This window comes from Mus caroli, unplaced genomic scaffold (assembly GCF_978045245.1).
Source record: "Mus caroli unplaced genomic scaffold, Mus_caroli_1 scaffold_20, whole genome shotgun sequence".
NCBI lineage: Eukaryota > Metazoa > Chordata > Mammalia > Rodentia > Muridae > Mus > Mus caroli.
Window position 1 is genome coordinate 48,914,570 of NW_028227275.1, and position 23,747 is coordinate 48,938,316.

General features: G+C 44.9%; 2 protein-coding genes across 3 annotated transcripts in view; one reads left to right on the top strand and one right to left on the bottom strand.

Annotated features, from left to right (window-relative positions):
- Dtx4 (deltex E3 ubiquitin ligase 4) overlaps positions 1 to 18,066 on the top strand; it is a 36,466-nt gene extending 18,400 nt beyond the window's left edge. Inside the window, exons 5-9 of one of the 2 annotated variants that reach the window (XM_029472721.2) lie at positions 631 to 692; positions 1,512 to 1,664; positions 5,740 to 5,901; positions 10,669 to 10,758; positions 14,606 to 18,066. In XM_029472721.2, coding sequence (XP_029328581.1) covers positions 631 to 692; positions 1,512 to 1,664; positions 5,740 to 5,901; positions 10,669 to 10,758; positions 14,606 to 14,839 — 701 coding nt within the window. In that variant the 3' untranslated portion in view covers positions 14,840 to 18,066. The remainder of the gene's footprint in view (positions 1 to 630; positions 693 to 1,511; positions 1,665 to 5,739; positions 5,902 to 10,668; positions 10,759 to 14,605) is intronic. The other variant, XM_021151899.2, reaches the window with a different exon arrangement.
- An 868-nt stretch (positions 18,067 to 18,934) lies between these two features.
- Positions 18,935 to 23,387, bottom strand: Mpeg1 (macrophage expressed 1). Its single transcript, XM_021152246.2, has 2 exons — positions 23,281 to 23,387; positions 18,935 to 22,979 (listed from the first exon to the last, which is right to left on the bottom strand). Exon 2 carries the CDS (start codon positions 22,948 to 22,950, stop codon positions 20,788 to 20,790), a length of 2,163 nt encoding a protein of 720 aa, XP_021007905.1. The 5' UTR covers positions 22,951 to 22,979; positions 23,281 to 23,387; the 3' UTR covers positions 18,935 to 20,787.
- Between the last annotated feature and the right edge of the window lie 360 nt (positions 23,388 to 23,747).

Consider the following 23,747-nt stretch of genomic DNA (forward strand, 5'->3'; position numbering starts at 1 on the left):
GTCAGAGAGTGGGCAGGAAGAGGTCAAGACAGGCAGGGGCATCTCATCCTTCCTCAAGCCACTTTGACAGAGCTAAAACAACCTCTGCTCTCATTCATGCTCCTTAAACTGGTGCAAAATAATTTGACCTCCTTTTCTTCTATGTGTGCACCTGTATGCATGTGTGCTTGTGTGTACTTGCATGCACGCCTGCACACAAAACCAAAGTTCAGTCTTGAGTATCATTTCTTAGGTGCCATCTGCCTTGGGTATGTTGTTGTTTTGTTTTGTTATGTTTTGTTTTGTTTTGTTTTGTTTTGTTTTGTTTTGTTTTGTTTAAAATCAGGGTCTCTTACTTGCTTGGGGCTTACCACTTAGGCTAGAGTGGCTGTCAGCAAGCCCCTGACATACGGCTGACTTCAACTCCCTATCTCTGGAGTTACAAGCCTGCTGTATTACACAGGTTTCCAGGGATCAACGTAGATCTTCATTCTTACAAGGCAAGCACTCAAACTGAGTCACCTGTCTCCCTGATCCTTTTCACTTTGAACTTGTCTCTTATTCTATCCTCTCTGAAGTACCTAGAATGGCAAGGTCACTTGATCCCATCTCCTCTGCCTTGGTGACCTAGTGACTCTCCTTTCCCCATAGGTAAAACCCCAGAGGAAGTGCTGAAGAAGTATCTGCAGAAGGTCCGGCACCCACCAGAAGAGGTGAGTTCAGGGGTATGGGGCAGGGGTCACTTTCTCCATCACCAAGTGCATGTCCTCTGTCCCCACATTCTGCAGGACGTGTCAGGTACTGTTTCCTAAGTCCTGGCTGGCACAGGGCAGATTTAGCTGATGTTCACTTCAAAGTTTAAGGTTTTGAGCTGCAGTTAATGGTTTAACTTGCCCCATTTAGCAGAATTCTAAGTGATTCTGAGCTACCTTCCATGCTTGTCTGAGTTTAAGTAAAGCAGTATGCCAAGTCATGTGAACTCCCTTTAGAATGGATTTAATATGGACCAGTGGTTCTCAGCTGAAGTGATTTGTCCCTAAGGGAGCATGTGGCCTTGAGTGGGTTCTGGTAACTGACTAGGGAGTGTGCTACTAACATCTAGTAGGTAGAAACCGTAAAAGCTTTCTGAGCACTCTATAAAGCCCAGAACAGTATCCATAGCAAAGAATCACCCTACCACAACATCAGTAGTGCCCATGTTGAGAAATAGGCCATAGATTTATTTAGCTATAAGGCCCCTCTAATACATGTGAAGTTCAATACCTCTACAAAGTGCAATATGAGTTTATCATGGTATCTGTTGACAAGCCACTGGAAATCATTATAATGCAGTTAATGAGTCCAAGCTAGCATGTATGCATGTATGGGAATTATTTGAGGATTTTCTCTGCTCGTAAATTAAGACAACACTATATTTAGAATTCCCCCTTTCCTAAACACAGCACCCTTGATTTGTGAAATTTCTAGAAGACTTTTCTGGTGCCTCCCTGGGCTGAGTGACAATTGATGCCTGTCTGTTCTTCGTTTGCCAGGATTGTACCATCTGTATGGAGCGTCTCACAGCCCCCTCTGGCTACAAAGGCCCACAGCCTACAGTCAAGCCTGACCTGGTGGGAAAGCTGTCCAGGTGTGGCCACATCTACCACATCTACTGCCTGGTAGCCATGTACAACAATGGGAACAAGGTCAGTGTCAGCCATGAGGGCGAGCAGTGTGAGGTCATGACTGGTTCCCGAGTGTCCTTGTTCTCCCACACGTTGTTGGAACTCGTAACAGACACTCCAAGTATATTTTCGACTTTACTGACTGCTATGACAAAATACTTCAAAGCTGACTTAAAGAAGGAAGACTTTGTTTTGGTTCACAATTTAAGAGAGCTTACTGTGGTGAAGGCATGATGGATAGGTGAAGTAGCTGGTCATGTCTACCCATAGTTAGGGGCAGTCATGTCTATCCATAGTTAGGGGGTGGTCATGTCTCTCCATAGTTAGGGGACAGAGAGGGATGGATGCTGGTGCTCTCAGCTCAGATTCTCTTGTTTATTCAGTCAGGGCTTCAGCCAATAGAATGGAGCTGGCAATCAAGTATAACCTTCATCCAGGGCAGCAGGAACGAACATGTGTGCTGTTTTCAGGGCTAATTAGATCCCACATTGCAAAATCTGTCTTCATCTTCTCCTTTGGGTCAAGCCTCCCCTTGTTTCTGGTTTGGCTATACAGGGTGGTCTAGCAGAGGTGAGCTCTGTCCATTAAGGTTCTGAGGGAAATGGCCCATCACTGAGTGAACTGGGTTCCCATCAGAGAAGGCTTTCATCATAATGATGAGAAATTGTTTATTCATGATGCAGTGCATAGGTTCTCAATAGCTTTTATTTTTCATTTTTTAGTGGTTAAGTTGAAATCCACCTTCTCTGGACAGTCAAAACACCTTTGATTGTCCCTAGAAAGACATTGTTAAAGTGCTTAATAATCCCTGCCTTAGCATCCATTGTTGGGGGATGAGATAAGGCTTCTCTTCATTAACTGACATAAGGTGATGCCCCTCAGTTATAGTTGGTTTCAGAAATCTGTCTGTCTCCCTAAGTGACACTTTCCCTCTTCATTATCTGTGCTTTTTAAAGACATTGACTTGCATTCTTGCCTGTGTCTGGAACCACCTATACCCTCCTTCTCTGTGAGCTTGACCACTACTCATGTCTCTGAACCCAGCTAACTTTGAAACCAAATATTTCTGAACTTCTTGCCCAAGGACATGTCTGGATTTGGGGATTGCTCCTTATGTCTTGTGTAGCGGGGAAGAATGGAGGAAGCATGGCGGGAAGCACACCTGAATTGAAATCTTGGCTTAAGAGCTGAATGAATGACCCTTAACCTTTTCAAGATTTTACTTTTTCAGGTCAAATATAGATTTGAATCTGTAGCTGTGTGTGTGTGTGTGTGCGCGCACACGCGCACGTGCTCATGTTTGTGCTCATGTTTGTACACGTGTAAAAAGGAGACTGGAGGAAAACTTTTGTATATGTGTTTATGTTTCTGTAAGTACATTTGCATGAGAAAGCTGGAGGACCTCTGGTGCCATCTCTAGAACATTGCCTACCTCTTTTGAGACAATGGTGTCTCATTGCTCACCAATTAGACTGGGATGGCTGGCCATCAAGCACACGGGATCATCCTGTCTCCATCTCTCTAGCTATGCATGCCACCACTTCTGGTCTTCAGGCTTGTATACAAGCTGCTTCCCATCTGTGCCATACTTCTAGACCAATGGCTACCTCAGTGTTATGACTGCTATTTTTCAAAATTATATCTCTTTTTGGCTATGACTCTCATCCCCCCACCCCTTTTTATCTTTATATAACCAGTAAGGTTGACTGGCTAACCTTGACATCTTCCCTGGTGTCTCAGACTTGGTGAAAGATTCCATGTTCTTTCACAGCCCAGGGCTGAAGTATTTCATTAGAGCCTTACCTTTTTAGAGGTTTTATGGGGGAGGGAGGTCTTCAGATGTCTTAACACATATATTTCCTTTTGTATGACTCTCTTCAAAACTGCCCAGTAACTCCATATTTATATCTGTAGGGCCCCGAGCACATTTCCCAAGCCACTGTGCTTTGTTCTCTCTTTCAGCAGTACCGAAGCATTTCTCTTCTCTTAAGCACATTGAAGAAAAACATGGGAGAGAATGGACTCACTCGCCCCAGGTTTTGCAGCCAATTAAGGCTAGAGCAGAAAGCAGGAGCATGGTTGTAGAAAGCAGTGACCATGAATGCGAACTTTTATTTGAAAGGAACCAAGCATGAATGGAATCGTGCCTGAATAGTCCTGAGAGGATCTCATCTCCTGCCCAAAGACCTCCGGTGTCTGCCAGGCCCTCGTCCCTAGCTGAATAGCCTCACATTCTACACACATGCTTGCTGCCCAGGAACGCTTTCTTCCCTACCCCCCCCCCTTTCCTTTTCTGCGAACCTGAGAATTACCTTTGCTGTCTGGGATCTCTTGAGGGTTCTTGTCTGCCCTCCCTGGTGACACTTCACCTGGTCCTGCTGGGAGACTACAAGCTTTTATACTACTGTCTCCGTCTGCAGTCCATATTCACATCAGTCTTTGTGGCTATGACATAATGCATGGGGAAACGTTAGAAAGAAAAAGGAAAGACTGGTTTTGTTTTTTTTTTTTTTTTGGTTTGTGTTTGTTTTTGACTCTTCACTTCAGGAAGTTAGTCTGTGGTTGACAACTTCTTTGCTGTGTGCTTATGATGAGGCAAACCATGGAAGCAAGCATGTGAGGTGTGACGGAGGGAGTACATCACTGAGGGCAAGCCTTGCATGGGTATATCATGTAGCCTCTGCGTGTGTCCTTCTTTCTCCACCTCTTCTTCTGTCTTGTCCTTTTCTTCCTGCCCTTCACAGTTCTTGGCTGCCTTCAGGTCACTATGTCAGTAGTTTAATCTACCAATAAGGTTCCAGTCCCCATTATTCAGTCTTTCTACAAAATCTCCTCAGCAGGTAGGCAAGTCTCTAATCCATGAGCCTTGGGGAAGAGTTCTGATTCAAACCAGTATAGAAAACTGGGGAGATTTGAAACTTCACTGGAATTCCAGTGAATTCCTCGCTGATGGCAAGTCCTTAAGTCTGTATATTCTTCAGTTCCCGTTCCCTAAAAGGGCTCTCATTTCCTTCCCAGGTAAAGCCAATTTATAACTGTTTTTAAGAACCATTTTCTTTTTTAAGAACCATTTTCTTTTTTTAAAAAAATATTTTATTAGATATTTCCCTCATTTACATTTCCAATGCTATCCCAAAAGTCCCCCATACCCTCCCCCCCACTCCCCTACCCACCCATTCCCACTTTTTGGCCCTGACGTTCCCCTGTACTGGGGCATATAAAGTTTGCAAGTCCAATGGGCCTCTCTTTCCAGTGATGGCCGACTAGGCCATCTTTTGATACATATGCAGCTAGAGTCAAGAGCTCAGGGGTACTGGTTAGTTCATAATGTTGTTCCACCTATAGGGTTGCAGATCCCTTTAGCTCCTTGGGTACTTTCTCTAGCTCCCAATGGAGGAGTTAGAGGAAGAACCATTTTCTTAAAGCCAGTTTGGTTCTTTTCCAACACAGGACCCAACTATTTGTCTCTCCACAAGCATACCATAAGCAGCACACTAATATCATTTAGATAGGACATACTGAATATTTTCTTCATGCATCTCACCTAACTTTCATTAGCCCAGTGAAAGAGGATTATATTTCTTGTTTTACAAGGAAACAGAGACAGGTTAACTTGTCCAAGGCTACACGGTAGAGCTGAGACTCAAGCCAGGCAGCTTTATGGTAGAGGTCCCACTCTGAACCCCTGCACTTCTCAGGCTTCCAGTTCTGACACAGTAGACTTGATGTGAGTCTGGGGCTTAGCAATTGGTAAATTGCTGCTCTTGAGCCATTGCCATGTGTTCCATCTGTGTGGGCATTGGCTAAATCATAATTCCCTGTGTTGGCTTCCTGCCCTAGTCAGCTCTTCCCCTCAAGGACAGAGGTGACTCATCTATGTGCCTCAGTATGGAACATGGGTTATTCATGTCATTTTCTTCCTGTTATCTTAGAGAAAGCCAAAATGGCTTAAGTAGCTAGAGAGGGTTTGGGTCTGTTATCCACTGGGTGAGTTTTCCCTCTTGAGACCATTTTCTCTGGTACTTTAGGCGGGTTGAGGGGAAGGTCATGAACAAAGCAGCTTTCTAATCTGACTGTACTGGATTTGGCTCCTCAGGATGGGAGTTTACAGTGTCCAACATGTAAGACCATTTATGGCGTCAAGACAGGCACCCAGCCTCCAGGGAAGATGGAATACCACCTCATCCCCCACTCCTTGCCTGGCCATCCAGACTGCAAGACCATCCGGATCATCTACAGTATCCCCCCTGGCATTCAGGTGAGCCCACCCTTGGATGCTTCCATTCATGATTTCAACTTTGAATGTGGGTAAAATGTTGTACTAGGAAAAGCCTCCTTCCCATCTTTGTCCCCAGACTGTGCCTCCCCCTTCACTTCCATTGTTCCTTTTTCTCTGTGTCTTTCCAGCATTCCTTGTACGTACTCAGTGGAGATTGCATCCTCCCCTCCCAGTTTTGCACAAAGAGCCACATTTAGGCACATTGTTTCACACTCCAAATAACAATATGAACCTTAGAGTTTTTTGTTCTATGCTAATAGAGAATGTCCTTATTCTTATGTCTGTGTAATAATCCATTGTATATATATTTAATTCAACATCTCCGTCTGCTGTCTATTTACATTGTTTGTAATCTTTTAGTACAACAGATAATGTTACAACTAATAACTAATAGTAGTCATGTGACCATATCTGTAGAATAATTTTCTGGAAGTATAATTTCTTGGTCAAACAGTTATTTGCATTTTAAACAATTTGATGGTTACACTTGGCTGTGTCTTTACTGGCATTTCTTTTCTCTCTGGTTTTTGGAAGACTGTCAGCCCTCAAACAAATATGAATGATAATCCTAATGAATAAAGGCAATGTAGCTCTTCCCTCACACAGTGTGGAGCCTTTCCTAGGTGTTGTAGGGTGCAGACCAGAATTAACCCTGAGCAAACATTGGTTTGCTCACGCTTCTTCACTCCCACCTGTGCCTTCTTGCTTGTCTTTTGTCTGACAAGTGTTTGCATGTGGGTTGTGCCCAGGTTTGGGTTAGGTACTGGTGAAACAGAGCTCAAATTGATTAAATCTTTCAACCCCGAAGTCCCCATTGTGGTGGGGCCAGGAGGATGGTAAAATAAATAATATAAATGGACAAAGTACTTCCGGAGCACGGCAAGTTATCAGAAAGTAAAGCAGAAACGTGTGATAGTCCATAAAACACGAGGTTTCTTCCCTGGAGCACTTGTAACCAGGCAGAGCAAGATAAATACCTCTCACTCCTCATCTGGAGAACAGAAACGGATATGCACCACTGATGAAAGTTACACAGACAAAGGGACTTGCAGGGCTTCAAAGTCTTGTGACCCTGGTCCCACTTCCTGGCTGTCTTCAAGGTGCCTGCTTCCTCCTCCTAGCTTCAGATCTTTTTTTCTTCTTCATCTGTGCTGCTGGGAATCTGCTAGGCAGAGGTCCAAGGAGTGGGAAAGTCCACCAGGAGCTGCTCAGGCACTATTAAGGTGCCCAGGACTTTGCTTCCTGCTATCTGATTGGCTGAGGTGTGGTAAGGAGGAGGGGGAGGAGGAGGAGGAGGAAGAGGAGGAGGCTATGTATAGTCTGTCTGGAAGGTGGGAGGAGACTTTTCTGGTGCAAAGCACTCTCTAGTGAATCCCTGAGAGAAATACAGAATACATAGTTAGCTGCAGGAGAGACAACTGTGGAGAAAAATGCATGTTGAAGAACAGTAGAATTTATTCAGTTGGGAGGTTGGGGCCTGAGACTTGCAAAAGTCATGGAAGGAGGGGACATGATGAAGATATAGGGGGCAGGTCACAGAAGACGTTTAATGCTAGGGCCAGCAATGTGGACTTTGCTTAGGCTCTGAGGAGCCCCTGGAGATTATTGTCTGATTAGGATTACAAGACATGTAACGTGTAAATATGCTTTAAGAGGCCAGTGTGACTTAAGAATGGGAAATGAGTGGAAATAAGTCTGCAGTAATATTTCAGGCTCTCAACTAAGGGAAGACCAGGGTAAAAAGTAAGATGTGCTTGGCTCAGCCCAGGAGAGACTTGTAGAGTGATTCTGGAGCAGCTGGCTGGAATGATACAGAAGAATGAAAATGTGGGAGTGGGCTGGCAAGATGGTTCACTGGTAAGGGCCCTGATAACTGAAAGCCAGTTCTGATAATCAGAGTTCAATCCCTGAAACCCGCATAGTGGAAGGAAAAGAACTGACTCCTTCATGTTGTCCTCTGATTTCCACACATGTACCATGGTGTACACACACACACACACACTCGCACATGCACTCTCTCTAAATAAACAAGTGTTTTAAAAAATGAAAGAGAAAGCAAGAAAGCAAGCAAAAAAGCAAGAAGGAAAGAGTCCAGCAAGGGTCAAAGTAGATCCAAATATCAAGGTGGGGCATCTGTTGACAAGAAGGCCACATTTTATTTAAGCCTCTGGAGTTACGGGACAGAGAGAGTCTTCTTTGTAAGTGTACAGAGGGGTCAATGCTGCCTATGCAGGGCCCTAGCACCTCTTGTAACACCCTGGCTTTTGAAAAGGAAACACATCTCTAAATGGTCAGATGCTCTGCAGACTCACCAGGGTGAGTCAGTAGAAAGGTGTTCTGTGCTTGCCTTGTGAAGCTCCACGGACCACGAAGGCCTGGGCTTTGGTGAGAAGCTGAGCTCACCAAGCACCGCTTCCACTGCAGAAAGTGAGTCCCTGTGGGAGGAGCTCTGGGCCAGGCTGAGGCAGAGTCGTGACTGCTCCTCCTGGCAACAGGCCCAGAACAAAGGAGCAGCCTTACTGGGTTGGTGCCAGACCTGCTGAGCTGGAAACAGCCAGCAGCCCAGGGCATCAGCAAAGCAGCTGGAGGCATGGTCAGGCATGGTCCCTCCATGAGGATGCCTGGCTTGGAGATGTGTGGTCCTGAGGATGATGCACCTTTGTGGAGATTTTGTCTGGCTGTTAAGTTATAACTGTCAGTCTATCCATCCCAGAGAACATTAGTTTCTTTTAGTTCACAGTGACATTGTTATATCTTTTAACATTTTTCTATGATCAAAATTTACTTTGTACATGAGTAGAATTCTCAAAGAATAAATAAAAATTATACTTTAAAATTTGAATAGTTTTTCTCTTTGGCAATTTTATACATGTGTACACTGAGTTTGAACATTTTCAAATGCTTTTGCCCCCTCTCTTCTCCTTTCCTTCTTCCAAAACACTTTCCCCAACAACCCCTCTTTCTTTTCTTTTTGAGCCAGTGAGTTCAATTTCATTCATTCATTCACTCGCTCACTCACTCACTACAAAGCCATGATGAGTTTATTGATCTGTGAGAGAGCTTGTACCAACAGCTGCATAAAATTGTCAATATTATATTCTTTGCACTTAAAAAGTAAAATCTTTAAACAAAGTTATAGTCTCAAGAGGTGAGGGATATTCAAAATTATAGACAAGCATTTGTATGGATGGAAAGCTGTTACATCAGTCTTCATAAACCACTCACTCCTTGGAGCCTGTGATAGCTCTGTCAGTATGACACAATTTAGTATCATACAGGAAGATAATCCCAATGATGGGTTCATGGGATTACTGGGGAATTTTCTTGATTATATTAAGTGGGGTGGGAGGACCTGCCCACTGTGAGTGGCATTATTCCCTAGGAATGGGGATCTGTAATGTATAAGAGTGGAGAAAACTAGTCTGTCATGCATGCATTAAATCATAGCTCTCTGCTCTTGATTATGGGATGTGATTATCTGATTTGGGTTCCTGCCACTTTGACTTCCCCACAAGGGTGGACTCTAACCTGGAATCATGAGCCAAATAAACTCCTTTCCCTTTCAGTTCTTCTTAGGGTATCTTACCATAATAACAAGAAATGAGACTAAGACGGACACCAATTGGGAGACCTAGTATCTTGTGCCTTTTTGCTGTTGCTAAAACAGAATCTCTGAGCTGAGTGATTTACAAAGAAATGAGGTTAATGTGGCTCATGATTCTGAAGGAGGGGGAATCCAGCAGTCATGTCTGGTTGCACTGGGCAAGGATCTCCTAGTGCCTCTCCTCATGGCAGCAAATAGGCAAATAGATGTGTTCAGAAGAGGGAAAACACAACAAGCAACCTTGCTCTGAAAGCAACAGGCTTTCATGACAACTAACCCACTCCCCTGAGACCAAGATGAGAGCTCTCAGGAGAAGGCATTCATCCCTTCTGACAGCCTCATCACCTCTTACATTTCTCAGCTGCCCACAAGCCTGCAATGGAAGCCAAATTTCAGCAAGAGTTTTGGAGGGGACAAACAACACACAGTACCATGGTATCTGGGTTCCGGCTCAGCTCTGCTTGGATGTCTTTCCCACTTGGTGTCCTGAGACAGCTTGTGTCCTGGAGTGTTGCGTGATGATAACTGACATGTCACGAGATTTTTTTTTTCCTGAACATTGCAATCTATGTTGTTGAGTAAGGAAGCAAAAATCCATGAAAACAAAGGAGAAATACCACAAGAAATGTGCAGAAAATTCTCCCTGATTGACTTGAGGCTCAGAAAACTTTAATATTCTGAGTAGTTGACTTACAAGCTCATGCCTCAGGGAACCTGGGCTTAAGTTAGTTTTGGCAAAGTCAGTTAACATTTTTGCAGCCAGTTGGCTTCGGTGGAGTGCACTCTTCATCATTCATAAAAGAGTAGAACAGGTGATGTTGGTACTGTGATGAGGAAATTTACTGTGCTTTTCCCAAATATGGGCACCAAGCTCCCTGAGTATTGGTCACATCCCATAGGGTGAGTTTTCCAAGTCACTGTTACCAAAGAGGGGAATTCCATATGATCCAGCAGGGAGCTACAGCTGCAATCCAAACACAGGTCACATGCTCTGTGAGAACTTAGACTGTGGTTTTCTTGCTTTTTTTTTGGTTTGTCCTTTGTCTGAACTCTGTGGCTGTTGTTATTGTCACACCAAAGCCTGTACTAACTTCTCCTCAGAAATGTTTTGCAAGCTATCTTTGTTTTCTTTCTGCTTTCAGGGACCAGAGCATCCGAATCCTGGGAAGAGCTTCAGTGCCCGTGGCTTCCCACGACATTGTTACCTTCCAGACAGCGAGAAGGGGAGAAAAGTAAGAACAGATGTTTTGTAGTAGGCCTAGATGGGGCATTTAATGCTGATTCTGCATCCCACAGACCAGAAGGAACTTGTTTCTTTTAATTCTGTGCATATGCAGTAATGAGGTCATATTTGAGTCAACCCCTAGGTAAGAATGAATATCATTACAAGTTGTTTTGTCTGTTTCTCTCTTTCTCTCTCTCTCTCTCTCTGTCTGTCTCTCTCTCTCTGTCTCTCTCTCTCTGTCTCTGTCTCTCTCTCTCTCCCTCTCCCTCCCCTGCTCCCTCTCCCTCTTCCCCCTCTCTCTCTCCCCGTCTCTCTCTCTCTTTCTCTCTCTCCCCCCCCCCCGTCTCTCTCTCTCCGTCTCTCTCTCTCTCTGTCTCTCTCTCTCTGTCTCTCTCTCTGTCCCTCTCCCTCTCCCTCCCCTTCTCCCTCTCCCTCTTCCCCCTCTCTCTTTCTCTCTCTCTCCGTCTCTCTCTCTGTCTCTCTCTCTCTGTCTCTCTCTGTCTCTCTCCCTCTCCCTCTCCCTCCCCTTCTCCCTCTCCCTCTTCCCCCTCTCTCTCTCCGTCTCTCTCTCTCTCTCTCTCTCTCTCTCTCTCTCTCTCTCTCTCTCTCTCTCTCTCTCTCTCTCTCTGTGTTGCATGAGTATGATTTCTATGGCATTACAGGCACTTATGTGCCACAGTGTGCACATGAAAGTCCAAGGACAACTTTCAGGAGTCAGTTCTCACCCTGCCCTCATGTTTGTTGATGCTGGGTTGACTACTCCAGACTAGCTGGCCTGAGAGCCTCCAGGTAGTTCTTCTGTGTCTACCTCCCATCTCCCCACAGGAGTGCCAGGATTACAGATGCGCATCACTGCATCTGAATTCTAATGTGGGTTCTGGGGATCTGAATTCAGGCCATCAGACCTGCACATCGAGTACTTTCACTCACTGAGCCACCTGACCAGCCTGATTAGAATGTTTGTGCAGGTGGTTGGGAGTGGAGCAACTTTTTTTTTTCTTCTCAAAATCTTATTGGCAATAATTCACCTACTCTAGGATCCTTATCTAGAGCCCTGTTATTTTAAGGCTGGTCCTGGGGGAATACCAGTGTTAACTCCTAAGAGCTTTATAGAAACTCAGAACTGGAAATTGCTTTATCTTCTTAGGATCCCTGGTTGATCTGATCTGAACACACACCAAAGCATATGCCAAATGTTCTGGGATCCTAATTGGTGGGAGATTATTTTATTTGTTTTCAGGATTCCTTGTAATTCACGATCAGGGTTCTAAATTGTGTAGTTGAAATAATTGGGCTTTCAGAATCTTGCCTGATGCTAAGAGGGTGAAAAACCACTTGTCTCGGGGAAGTGTTGGGGAAATGAAAGAAGCAAGATTTAGTCAGCTTCCTTTCCAGATCTGAGAAGTTTATTCAACAAATGTCTGTCTTTCTGCATTGCGTGTTAGTGGTTATGTTGCTACTGTGGATGAAAGTTCAAGAATATGTAAGCATATCTGAGTTGTTCTAGCAAACTACCACAGACCGTAGTCAGAGTGGTTCATAAACAGCAGGTCCTTATTTCTCACAGTGCTTGGGTTTAGGAGGTCCAAGATCAAGGTGCTGGCAGATTCAGGATCTGGCAAGGATTCACTTCCTGCTCATAGACAAAGCCTCTTCTCTGTGTGTCCTCGCCAGGGAGAAAGGGCAAGAATTTCCTTTGCCAGCCTCCTTTTATAAGCATGTTAATCTCATTCACTGACATTCATTCTCATGACCTAATAGACCCCAGAAAGTTCCATATTCTAATACTCAATTTGGAGGTGTTGGTGAGAAGGTCCCATGAATTTGGGGGTGGGGTGTGCATAAGCATTCACCTGCAGACTCCTCATGTGTCTTCCTGCTATGAAAGTCAAGCTGATAGGTTTCCAAGAAGCCTGAACAAGACTTTAGGGTGGTCCCAAGGGACATCTGACACAGGATTCAAATTGAGAAGGAAAACCCTAGACCACAGGGATACAAGAAGATAGGGCATTTTCATGATAAACAAAATTAACAGTTTGAGATACCCGTAAAATAGGAAAATATTCCTACTCAAGGTCGTATTGAGTATCACGATTTTAACATTCTTATTGAAGATATAACACATAAAAGACATAGCTCTGTGTGAGCAACGTTTACACCAAGTGTTAATTGTGCTGGATTTCTTGATTCTCAGCTAGCCAGAGGTTTCAACCAGAAGAGTGGGGGTTTCCATTCCCTCCCTGTATCTCATAATACACCCTGTTTTCTGTCCTGCTTCAATGTCAAAGGGTGTGGCTCTGCTCTGTCCTTCCAGGGAGGCAGAGGATAGTTTGTAACAAAGAAACAGCAGTATCAAGAAAGATTCAGTAGTGCTCTGTTCTCAAACTAAGAGTGAGAATTAAGGCAGGCAGCATTCCACCAAGAAACAAATTTCTGTGCCTTAGCCCAAGGTCTGCAGCCTAATGTCTCCACTGTAAATCTGCTGTTAAGACTTCAGTCAGAGTTCCATTGGTAGAACACCTGCCTGCCATGTAACCAACCCTGGCTTCCATCTCTGACACTTCTATCCAAGCAATTTGCACATGCCTGTAATCTCAGCTCTGCTGTTCAGGGTCATCCTTTGCTACCTGTTAAGTTTGAGGGCAGGCTGGGGTACATATGACTGTCTCAAACAAGCACAAGACCACATTCAAGTTTGCAAGGGCTTCCTTAGACTTTCTTTATTTAACAACAGATCCCCAATCCTTGGACTTATGCACATTCACCATCTTGAACTCTTGCTTTAAGTGCCAAGATCCACTCAGCTCATTCCCTCCCTGCCCTACATTCTAAGCCATTTGATGCTTTAATAACCCCTCCAGAAGGCCTGACACCATGTCAGTTATCCCAAACTCTACTTCTGGGATAAAGCTCCTTTGGTTAAAAGAAATTAAAATTAAAGTTTAAAGGAACACACCCATGTTTCAGTGGCCTTTCCTTTTCTTCTTTAAAAAGTGTGCTTGTCTTAGCAGAACATTAAGACCCTCCTGAGAGGCCCTGGGTCTTGCAAAGATCATATGCCCCAATACAAGGGAATGCCAGGGCCAGGAAGCAGGAATGGGTGGGTTGGGGAGCAGTGTGGGGGGAGGGCATAGGGGGTTTTGGGGATAGCATTTGAAATGAAGAAATGAATTTATGAAGAAAATATCTAAAAAAAAAAAGTAAAGTAAAAAAAAAAAGAAAGAAAGAAAAGAAAACCCTCCTTGCAGTACAGATTTAAACCATCTCTTCTCACCAATTCCCTTAGCTATGCCATTATTAGTTAGTGTTCTTCCTACCCACTGGTCCATGACCCTAAACTTTGGCTATGTTGCAGGTTGGGTATAATAACACCAAGGACTTTGAAGCTGGGTCATACTTTTATTTCTGCCACTTATTAATGATAGTTTAGTGAGAGATCCTGTTTCAAAAACAAAACAAAGCAACAGGGTGGAGACCACCCTAGTAAACCATACAGCTTCAGCCAGTGGTCTCCAAGTACATACACATATAGTTGTAGGCATCCATACACTCGCACATGCATATACTATGCATGAACACAACCCTTGGGGTGGGTGATAGAGTTGCCATTTAATAAATAAACAAATTCCATGCAGATGTTTGAATTTGTCAAAAGTTACCCAGTTATTCAATGACAGAGGTGAGATTCAATCTGTAAGTGCTCAGTGTCCAATTTCATATTGTTCTCTTCTGGGTTGCTTAGGGCATCATGATGAAGGAAGGGTTGTGGACATCAGGTCAAATCCACCATCTGAAGACTGGTGTGTGGTTGTGACTGAACAACTTCCTGTGGTCTCTCACCCTTGTTGCCCTAGGTTCTGAAGCTGCTTCTAGTGGCCTGGGACCGCCGTCTCATCTTTGCCATTGGAACCTCCAGTACCACGGGCGAGTCTGATACTGTCATCTGGAATGAGGTTCACCACAAGACAGAATTTGGCTCTAATCTCACTGGCCATGGCTACCCAGATGCCAATTACCTGGATAACGTGCTGGCTGAACTGGCTGCCCAGGGTATCTCTGAAGACAGCACTTCCCATGAAAAAGACTGAGGTGGGAGGGTACTGGGGACCACAGGGCAGAAAATGGAGAGAGTCAAGGTTGATGCCATGCCTCCTGACTCCCTCATCTCCCTTCTTGTATTATTCCCATCTCTCATCCCTCTCAGTCACAGAGGGAGCTAGATTAAGATGATGTCGTTCATACACTTCATCCAAAACGAACCAGACACAGGATGAGGGCCAACCTCCTTCTGTCCCCATGGAGTCTTCAGTACTGGGTAGTCAAGGACATGCACCTCTCCCCACCCCAGCATATTTAATGTATGGGCACTATTGAGGTATTCCATATCCTGGCCTTGTGAAGCTGAGATCCCTATCCTCAGCTGGCTTCTTGCTGCTTCCACTCTGCCTTGAGAGTGGAGTTTCTGCTTTTTTTTCTCCTCCACTGGAGTCAGGGAGCTCTCACTGTGCACAATTGGGGAGAGAGGTGTAGACTGCTGTGACATCAAAAATCAGATGCCTTTGGTGCAGTGTAAAGAAGCAGTTCATGTTAAGAGGGTCAGAGTCAAATGCCTCTGGGAGGAGCCTGGGCCCTTCCTTCCTCCTCATCCATTGACCTGTCCATAGGCATCTGATTCTCTCAAGTGGGTGGGAGGACTCAGGGATTCCTCTCTGGGGTGGCATCCCATGTTTCCAACCAACCGCTCTCTGATCCAGTCAGAACCTGCATCCCAATGAGCATCTGCACTATCCTCAGGGAGAGGAGCCCATAGCCTTCTTCCCAACTCATTGCAAACCAGCTCAGTTTCATCAAGTCACTGTGAGTTGGAGCCCACACCAGGCTCTTTGTCATCTGTGTTTGTGCATATGTTTGTGTGGGTGTGTGTGCATTATTGGGCCAGGTTATTGGGAAAGTCCCATCGTGTCTTTAAATTCTGTTTCACATGCCAAATCCCAATTCTGTTAGGGATCCTATAGTAAAGGTATGGCCCTTTGACTTTCTCACCTTTGCCAGCCCATCTCATAATAAACTTGGACCCTAATGGACATAGAATTGTACTTGGGAAGATGTGTTGATTCAAGAGCTAGATTGACCCTTCTCCTTCTTATTAATATTAGATCAGAGCCAGCCTCCATCCAGTCTTCTTTATATAAGAGCTCAATTCATCTCCCCACAGATTTGCTAATTCAAGACCAGAGACATTACTGTTCCCTGTCCCAGCCCCTTGCTCTAGCCTCCATCTAGCACAGACTAGCCAAAACCATGGTGGCAAAAGCCTCTTTAGTTCATTCCTAACACAGTTAGGAACACATTCTGGTCTTCCCTAACCGGCATCTGGGTGGTGTCCCAAGATCCAATCTATCCCCAACATCTCAACTTTGGCTCCTTTAAAGAATGGATTAGGTGTCCGGTAAGAGAGAATGGAGAATCAAGAAGGGAAAATAATTTCCCCTTTGGAAGTGGGTTCTTTGAACTTTGTGTTTGGGGAAAGTTCCTCTGGATACTAATTTGAACTTATATACCTCATGTCTCGAGGGTTTGACTATGTATATATCATAAGATTTGAAACGTTTGATGCTTGGTAAAAATGAGAGAGAAATTCAACAACCTTCCACATTGGTACTTACGTTAGAACTGGAGTCCACATTTTCATGCCACCCTGCACCAGAGATGCCTCCTGTTGGGCTTCCACCATTGTTGATATTGCTGTGGCCAGTAGAATCACCCAAGTGTCCCTAACCCACTTCCCTGGTGCTGAGTTTTCACTCTACAAATGGCTAATGGAATTTTAATCGCCTCCCACTAGGGGGAGCTGTGGTAGGAGGGAATGTTCTGCCATCTTAGTCCAGCCTGTCCTATCAATGGGAGGCCATTTTGTCTCACAAGCAGAGCAGAAGATTGCTGAGTTCACTGCACCTCGGGGAAACTCCTGCTAAAGTAGAGAAAGATACATCAGAACTAAATGGAAGGCAAGTATCCATGGGCGTTAATGTCGCACCCTCTTATCAGGTTACCGAATTTCAGAGATAATCGGTCCCTCATTGAAGGCTTACAATCATTTTTGTCTTCAGTTACTCGTTATCTACCGTCCCTGCTTCTTGGCAACAAGGATGAGAAATTAGACCGGGAGTTCATGGATAGGAAAGTGAAGCAGTAGGAAGCGAAGAAATGAAAGCAGGCTCTGAGATGTGGGAATGGCCAGTGGGGGATGTTTTCACGTAGCAGAGGAGGTAGACGCAGGAAAAGTGTAGCATAAGGCAGAAGGAAGAGCCCAGAAGGACATCGCAGGGAGTGGCTGTTCTACAAGAAAGACCATTTTGAGGGTTAGTCTTCAAGAATTTCCCCAGAGGACTTTAAAATGTCTATGTCTCATTTCCTTATTCCCCGAGGATGCTCTGAGAGGCTACCTCACCTTCAAGTTTCACCCTTTCAACTTTCTGGTCTGATGGAAGCTTGGCAATCTCAACAATGTGTGGGTCAAAGCAGTAACTGGTACCTTACTCCTTCTCTTGTGCCAACCCCCAAATATACAGAATTCATTTCAATGAGATTAGGCCCTGGACACAAGCGACTTTGACCCAGAGTGCTTCCCCAGAGAAGTCCTGGTGTGCTCTACTGGGCCAAGCAGGGAACCCCCATGCCCTTTCTTTTACAGTCTCAGCACCAGCAGCCATGTTCTCCCTTCATGAGACTCCCGGGGTGAACAAATGGGATTGGAGACACAGCTATGAGATGCTTATCCCTTGAAAAGCTATGTGGTATATCTGTGGTTGTCTGTGCCTTTGTGCTTCCATTCCCCTGTCCTTTTTGTAAGATTCAGACTTCTGTGTGATTTTATACTTGGGTCAAAAGTACTTGTCCTGGCATCGCATTGCTGTGTGCATGAGAGGATTGGGAGAAGGCTGCTGTGACCCAAGAAATAACCACTGCCCCCCCCCCCTTTGCTTGTTGGCGGTCACTTATATCTCAGTGGGGGTTTCTGGGAGAGGGCTGGTGAATGTCCAGATGTCAGGTGTTCTGTTTGTAACTGCTGTGAGTTGAAGTTGTTGGTGTTGTTCTGTGGGAGGACATCGCCCCCTGGTGCTCATGAGGTGTATATGCAGAACAATAAACTGCAAATGAACAAGCACAAATTGTTGTTACTCCTAAGGGCCTGCTTTTGTAGAAGTGCTTTGGCAGCTGGCTCAGAAGCACGAGGATTACTTCCTTTATCTGCGGGCAACCTCAGTCCAACTAGTTCGATAAAGGGAAACTCCCCTTTCTTTATTTTCTAAAAATCCCCACATCTCTTCTATTCACACATTTCACCTGACTTAACTCTGGGTTCCCCTCAAAGAAACAGGCCATAAAGCAATGGAAATGAATATGCGAACTTGGGGGAAAGGGTCATCTTTAAAAACATGGACACTGGATTTTTGCATGTTGGGGGATGCATGTGTGTGAGGGGATGTATGTGTGTGGAGGTGCATATGTGCGAGGCGATGCATGCTTGTATAAAGGGACACGTGTGTGGGGGGGGGTGCAGTGTGTGTGTGTGTGTGTGTGTGTGTGTGTGTGTGTGTGTGTGTGAAGGTCTGCTGAAGCTAAAGGTTGACATTAGTTATCTCCTCTGCAGTCTTCTACCTTATCCTTTGAAGCAGGGTTCTTTCAGTGAACCTGGAAATTACCATTTTGGCTAGGATAGGCTGATGGACCAATGAGCCCCATGTGCCACCTGTCCATCCCTGCGAGTGCTGAGATTCCAGGGTCATACCACCATCCATGCTTTTCCAGGGGTGCTGGGGATACATACTCAAGATTCCCATGCTCAAATAGCAGGCACGCGACTGAACCATCTTCCCAGCCATGAATACTGACCACTTAAATGGCTCCCTATGTTCAGGCAGTTTTTAATTTTTCCAGTAAGCATTTATTTATTAAACATCCCAGTAATAATAGGAACAACAAGTCTAGCCTCTCTTCTTACCAAACTATCTCCATCTCTGATCTCCCTTGGAGTATGGTTTTCTCAGAAACCAGCCCTAGTCTTTCTGCAGACCCTAGCCTTAAAGTCAAGACTGGGCAGAGCCCAGGAGACTTATGACATGGCTTGAGGGTGAACTGGAAACCCCTGTATTCTGACTTCATACAGATGAACACCAAGATAAAATTTTGCCAAGTACACATTTTAATGCATATTTATACACATTTTTGTTAGTAGAGTTACATGTTTATGGGACAAATATTAAAAAATTCAACAGGAAGTTTCTGCATTAAAGATCTGGGAGTCTTCTGATGTGCCTGGCTTTGCAGATTCAAAGAATTTACAGAAGGAAACTAGTATTTTCAGAAAGATAACTGGCTTTAATGAAACATTAAAATATACCCCAAACCCACAAAGCACACAGAGGTTAAGAACATTTTAACACTCAAGAGGCAGGTTTGATGAAGAGGTTGTGCAATTAGCCCTCTTGGCTGGGCAGGTGGTAGGGCAGAATTCAAATTCAGTCATTCATTTCTCTCTGTATCTCAACTGGAAACGAATGAGGAATTCTCTCCCTGTTCCTGAAGGCTGAGACACTTGGAGCTCTTCAGGAGGGCCTACTCTGTGCACAAGAGCTTGATTGTAAGTGTTAAAGCGAGAATACATCATCTTTCGTAGAAGATAGCTCACTGATGTGTTGTGGTGAATAGATACATAATTTCTAAGACAGCTGTAGAGAATTAAATTTTTAGATATGAAAATTGAGCAAAACCCCAACTATTGCCAGGTGTCAATCACGCAGCCTTCCAGATACCCCATGGAAGCCATCCTGGAACTGAAATACATATCATGGCCTTTTCCCAGTTCACTGTGACATAAATTTTGTTTTGTTTTACATTACCCCACCCCTCTTCCAAGCAGCTCGAAAAGGCAAATCCTAACAGACAGAAGACAGCGCTTTCCCAATAGCTTTAGTTTTAGGGAGGAAGTAGTAGGTAAGTGCTGGCTCATTGTGACTTGTGCATTTTTCACCCCTAGGCAGATAAAAGCTTCTTGCTACAGTCTAAGGGGTTTGTGTGTATTCCTGTGCACCCTCAGCTGTGGTGAGAAGACAAGGGGAAAGACTGTCCATAGAGAGGAAGGAGTTATATTTTTGACACATGAACATGAAATCATACTGCTTGGTCTGCCAAACTAGAGCTCTGTTTAGTTCTTCATTTATAACCCTGTTAATTGACAGATCTAAGAATTCAAAGTTTCCTAGAATACTCTCATTGTCTCCCGAACCCCGGTTTTTATCCTTAATTTATTACCCATTTCCTTACTGTTTCTTCATCCTTCACCCCCTAACAGAAAATTATAAGGTATATTTTTTTTTTCCTGAGGACGTTTGCACAGTTCAGAAGCCCAAGACTGACCTAGATTAGCTGTGAGGAAGTTGGGAAATGGAATTTGTATAAACCCCACCCGCTTCTCCTTCACATGCCTGTGAGGTGACTCATGGGGAGGGCACTGTCAATCAACACCAAGTCCTTACAGCTAAAGAGTAGGGGGCATATAGGCCTCCTGTGGCATTTCAGGGCACTGTTTGCCTCTAGACTGAAACCCTGAGGGCCTCTTTGAAAAAAAAGAAAAGAAGTAATGTACTTAAAGCACGAACCTCTTCAGCTTACAAACTGGAAAGCCTTTCAAATCCAGGCTAAATGCACAATCTCCAAATCCAATTTCTCCCCCTCCCCTTGTTCCACACACATGCATTCAGGTACAGACAACTATGAGAATGGACACATACACCCCGAGGCTTAGTCCCAGTCCAGATTTTTCCAAATGAATCATACCCCTCCCCACACCTCACTTCAAATGGCTCCTTTAATTTCCTGGTGCAGAGGCCTAAGAAAATACTCCCAGGGTTGTAATACCTGCTTTCTTCCTATTGCAACTGTCACTTCAGTCACTTAGGAAGAGAGAAGTACAGAAAACAAAGCAAAAGATGTGCTTGAAGCTGTGGCTGGAAACTGTTTCCTTTGGAGACAATTAAGCTGGACTTGGATCCTCTTCTCTATTAACGACTGATGCATCTGTTGCTAAGCTTCCAACCAAACTCTCCTGCTCCTCAATTTCCTGGTATTCCTTCTTCTTGTACTTCCGAGTACCATAGATGGCCAAGGTAATGACAACTCCTAGTGCTATGGTGACTCCCAAAGTGATTCCAGCAGCTTCCCCTCCTGACATTCCATTACTGTCCCCATGGATGTCTGTCATGGCCCTACGAAGCTCCAGAGGTTCTCCCAGCTTCCACTGGTTGGTCTGAGGATCCTTAATCCAGGATCTGGCAGTCTCACTATTGGTCACTATGACAGTGTTGGTGGCAACCTGGCTCATAAGAGGTGGTTTGGTGTAAGGTGGGAGCCTGACAGGGAGCAGGGACCCTCCTGTGAAGATTCCAGCCTTGACACAGTAGGACACTTGGCAGCCATCACTGATAACAGCTAGGTGTTGGCTGAAGCCCCCGGGACACTTTTTCAGAGATGGTGCTCTGACATCTTTAGCTGTATCAGAATTAGCCAAGGGGTTCCCCATTGTACAACTGAAGAACCCACCAAAGGGGACTGAAAACTTGAACCCCAACTCATAATCCAGGGACACACATACCTTGAGGCTTTCAAACAGGTTCAGTGGGATGTAGCCTGCTGGGCATGACTGTGCATTTGTCATAGGGTTGATGCTCTTGTCAGTGAAGACTCCTCCAAAGAGAAGTCCTGAGTTGTCAGGTACTTGGCCAGCAGCCACACACCAATAAGCCCTAAATTCAGCCTTGGCCACTCTGAACACATCTTCACACACTGTCTTACAGAAAATCTTGAGGGTGCATTTCTTTTTACATTCCAGACGACTGTAACCCTCTTCATGGGTCTGCGAGAGCAGATGGACAGGGGTGTAGCCAGAGGGACACGAGAAACCACCTGTGAGCAGGTTCTTCTGCTCCAGGTTTTGGCAAAGAACATCACCTGACAGTTCAGTGCATTCCTGATAAACTCCACCAAAGGTGAAGTTGGTGACTTTCGCATCACACGAATCATCATCCATATTGGCTTGAAAATTAAAGTTGGGGGAATCAACATTTGTGCATCCTGGGTGAGTGTTAAAAGCGTAATAGTGTCTCACAGCAATTTCCACTGTCTTCGACAGCTTCTTCACCAAGGGACCTGGCAAGCCAGGTAGCTTGTCAGGTTTAATGAAGAAATGCAGAGGCAAGCCAGCACGGTCTATTGCCACTAGGTGGTTAGTGATGCCCTTCTGCCAGGTTTCTAAGGTGATGCCTGGATAGAAGGGAACCCCTCCAAAACTCTGCACCCTGGAGTTGGTCCTATTCGACAGGTAGTCCTTCGTCAAAGTGGTCTGAGAAATGTAGTCTGTTTCAACTTTGAAGTTCACAATGTTTAAGAAAGCAATCCCGGCAGAAGCGGTCACGATGTTCTGGCTGTTCTGGTTGTCCAGGAGGAAGGAGGACCTTACGTGATCCTCCTGAACCAGTGCAGCCCCTGCATCCACACTAGTGATTACGTGTGTGCCATAGTTGAGGATCAAGAGCTCTGCCAGGTAGGTGGCCATCTTCGTCTGGTTTTTCTCTAGTTGGTCACAGATGTCCATAAGTGCCTTCGTAAACCCCAAGCTGAGCTCTGAAGTTGGGGTGTTTTTGACTGTGTAGATCCGGTTTCTTACCTGAACCCTGGTACTCACAGCTTGGTCCTTTACTTGAAGGGTCTTCATCCTTTGGAACTCTGTAGAGAACTTGCCGTTGACTCTGGAGAAAAGGGCGAGTTCTGTGTTGATAGAAACTGAGGTGGTACTCTGGTAATTCATCCAGGATTCCAGGACTTCCGAGTTCATCTCCAGGTTGCTCTCTTTCTGAGGAATAGTATACACTTCATCGGGGATGATGTACTGCCCATCTTCTGTGGTCTTACAGTTGGTGTATGTCAAGTCCATCACCCGTCCCATGTCTACATTTCTCAGATTATCCCAGCCTCCTCCTGGTAGGACCTCCAAGACAGGTAGTTTCAGGGCATTCTTGCATATTTGAAATCCAGTGGTACCCGTTTCTCCAAGAGGCTTGTCTGCTGCAGCACACGCTATTATCATCCAGATGAGGACCAGGGCCATGAAGCTGTTCATGGCGCAGACGGTTTCGGCCATATACCAGCCCTAAGCATTCACCAACAAGACTGGGGCAAACAGAAGGATGGAAAAGAAAGCGGTTGTTGAAACAGAAAATTCTACAGTTCTCCTAAAACCATCAGTTCCTCTTTATGCTGCTCCAATTGCAAAACAGAGAAGTGAAAGCTGGTTGGGATATTAGAGACCATTAGTACCTTGTAAAAATTATTCTACTCTAGATATGCAAAGATACACTCTTCAGTTCCCCACCCCCACCCCCACCCCACACACACACCCTATGTCCCTCACCCTGCCGTTCTTCTACACAGGGGTTTGGCACCCAGTAAAAGTGTGGATTCAACAACTTACCTCTGTCAGAAGGCTCTGGCTCTTGTTTCACTCTCTTTGACTGACTTCAAAACCTGCCTTTCTCTTCTTTTGTGAAATCACAGTATTAGTTTCTTTTTACTGGAAACAGTTAGTAGCAACCTGGTGCTTATTTACATACCCCGCCTCCAGGCTACTCTGTGTCAAGGACAAATCTTAGATATCTCATTGGTACACTGAAGCTGGGGCCTGCCCTCTGAGAACAAAAGTGTAAAATAAATAAATAAATAAATAACCTCAGATGTATGCTTTGTGAGGTCTCATTGTTACAAACTCAAACAGTCCTGGTTTGGAGATAGACGTAGCTAGGGCTTTGCTGGGAACCCTCACCCTGAATTGTTCTGGGCATCCTGGGTGAGGGCTTCCACGCTGTTCTGTTTTTCTCCTTTCAGATAGAAATATTCAAGAGAAGACAAAAGCCACACTACAAATTTGCAAAGTTTGGTTTA

Bases quoted from the DNA above. Each gene is read 5' to 3' on its own strand.
- Mpeg1 (XM_021152246.2), bottom strand. From the start codon at position 22,950: ATGGCCGAAACCGTCTGCGCCATGAACAGCTTCATGGCCCTGGTCCTC.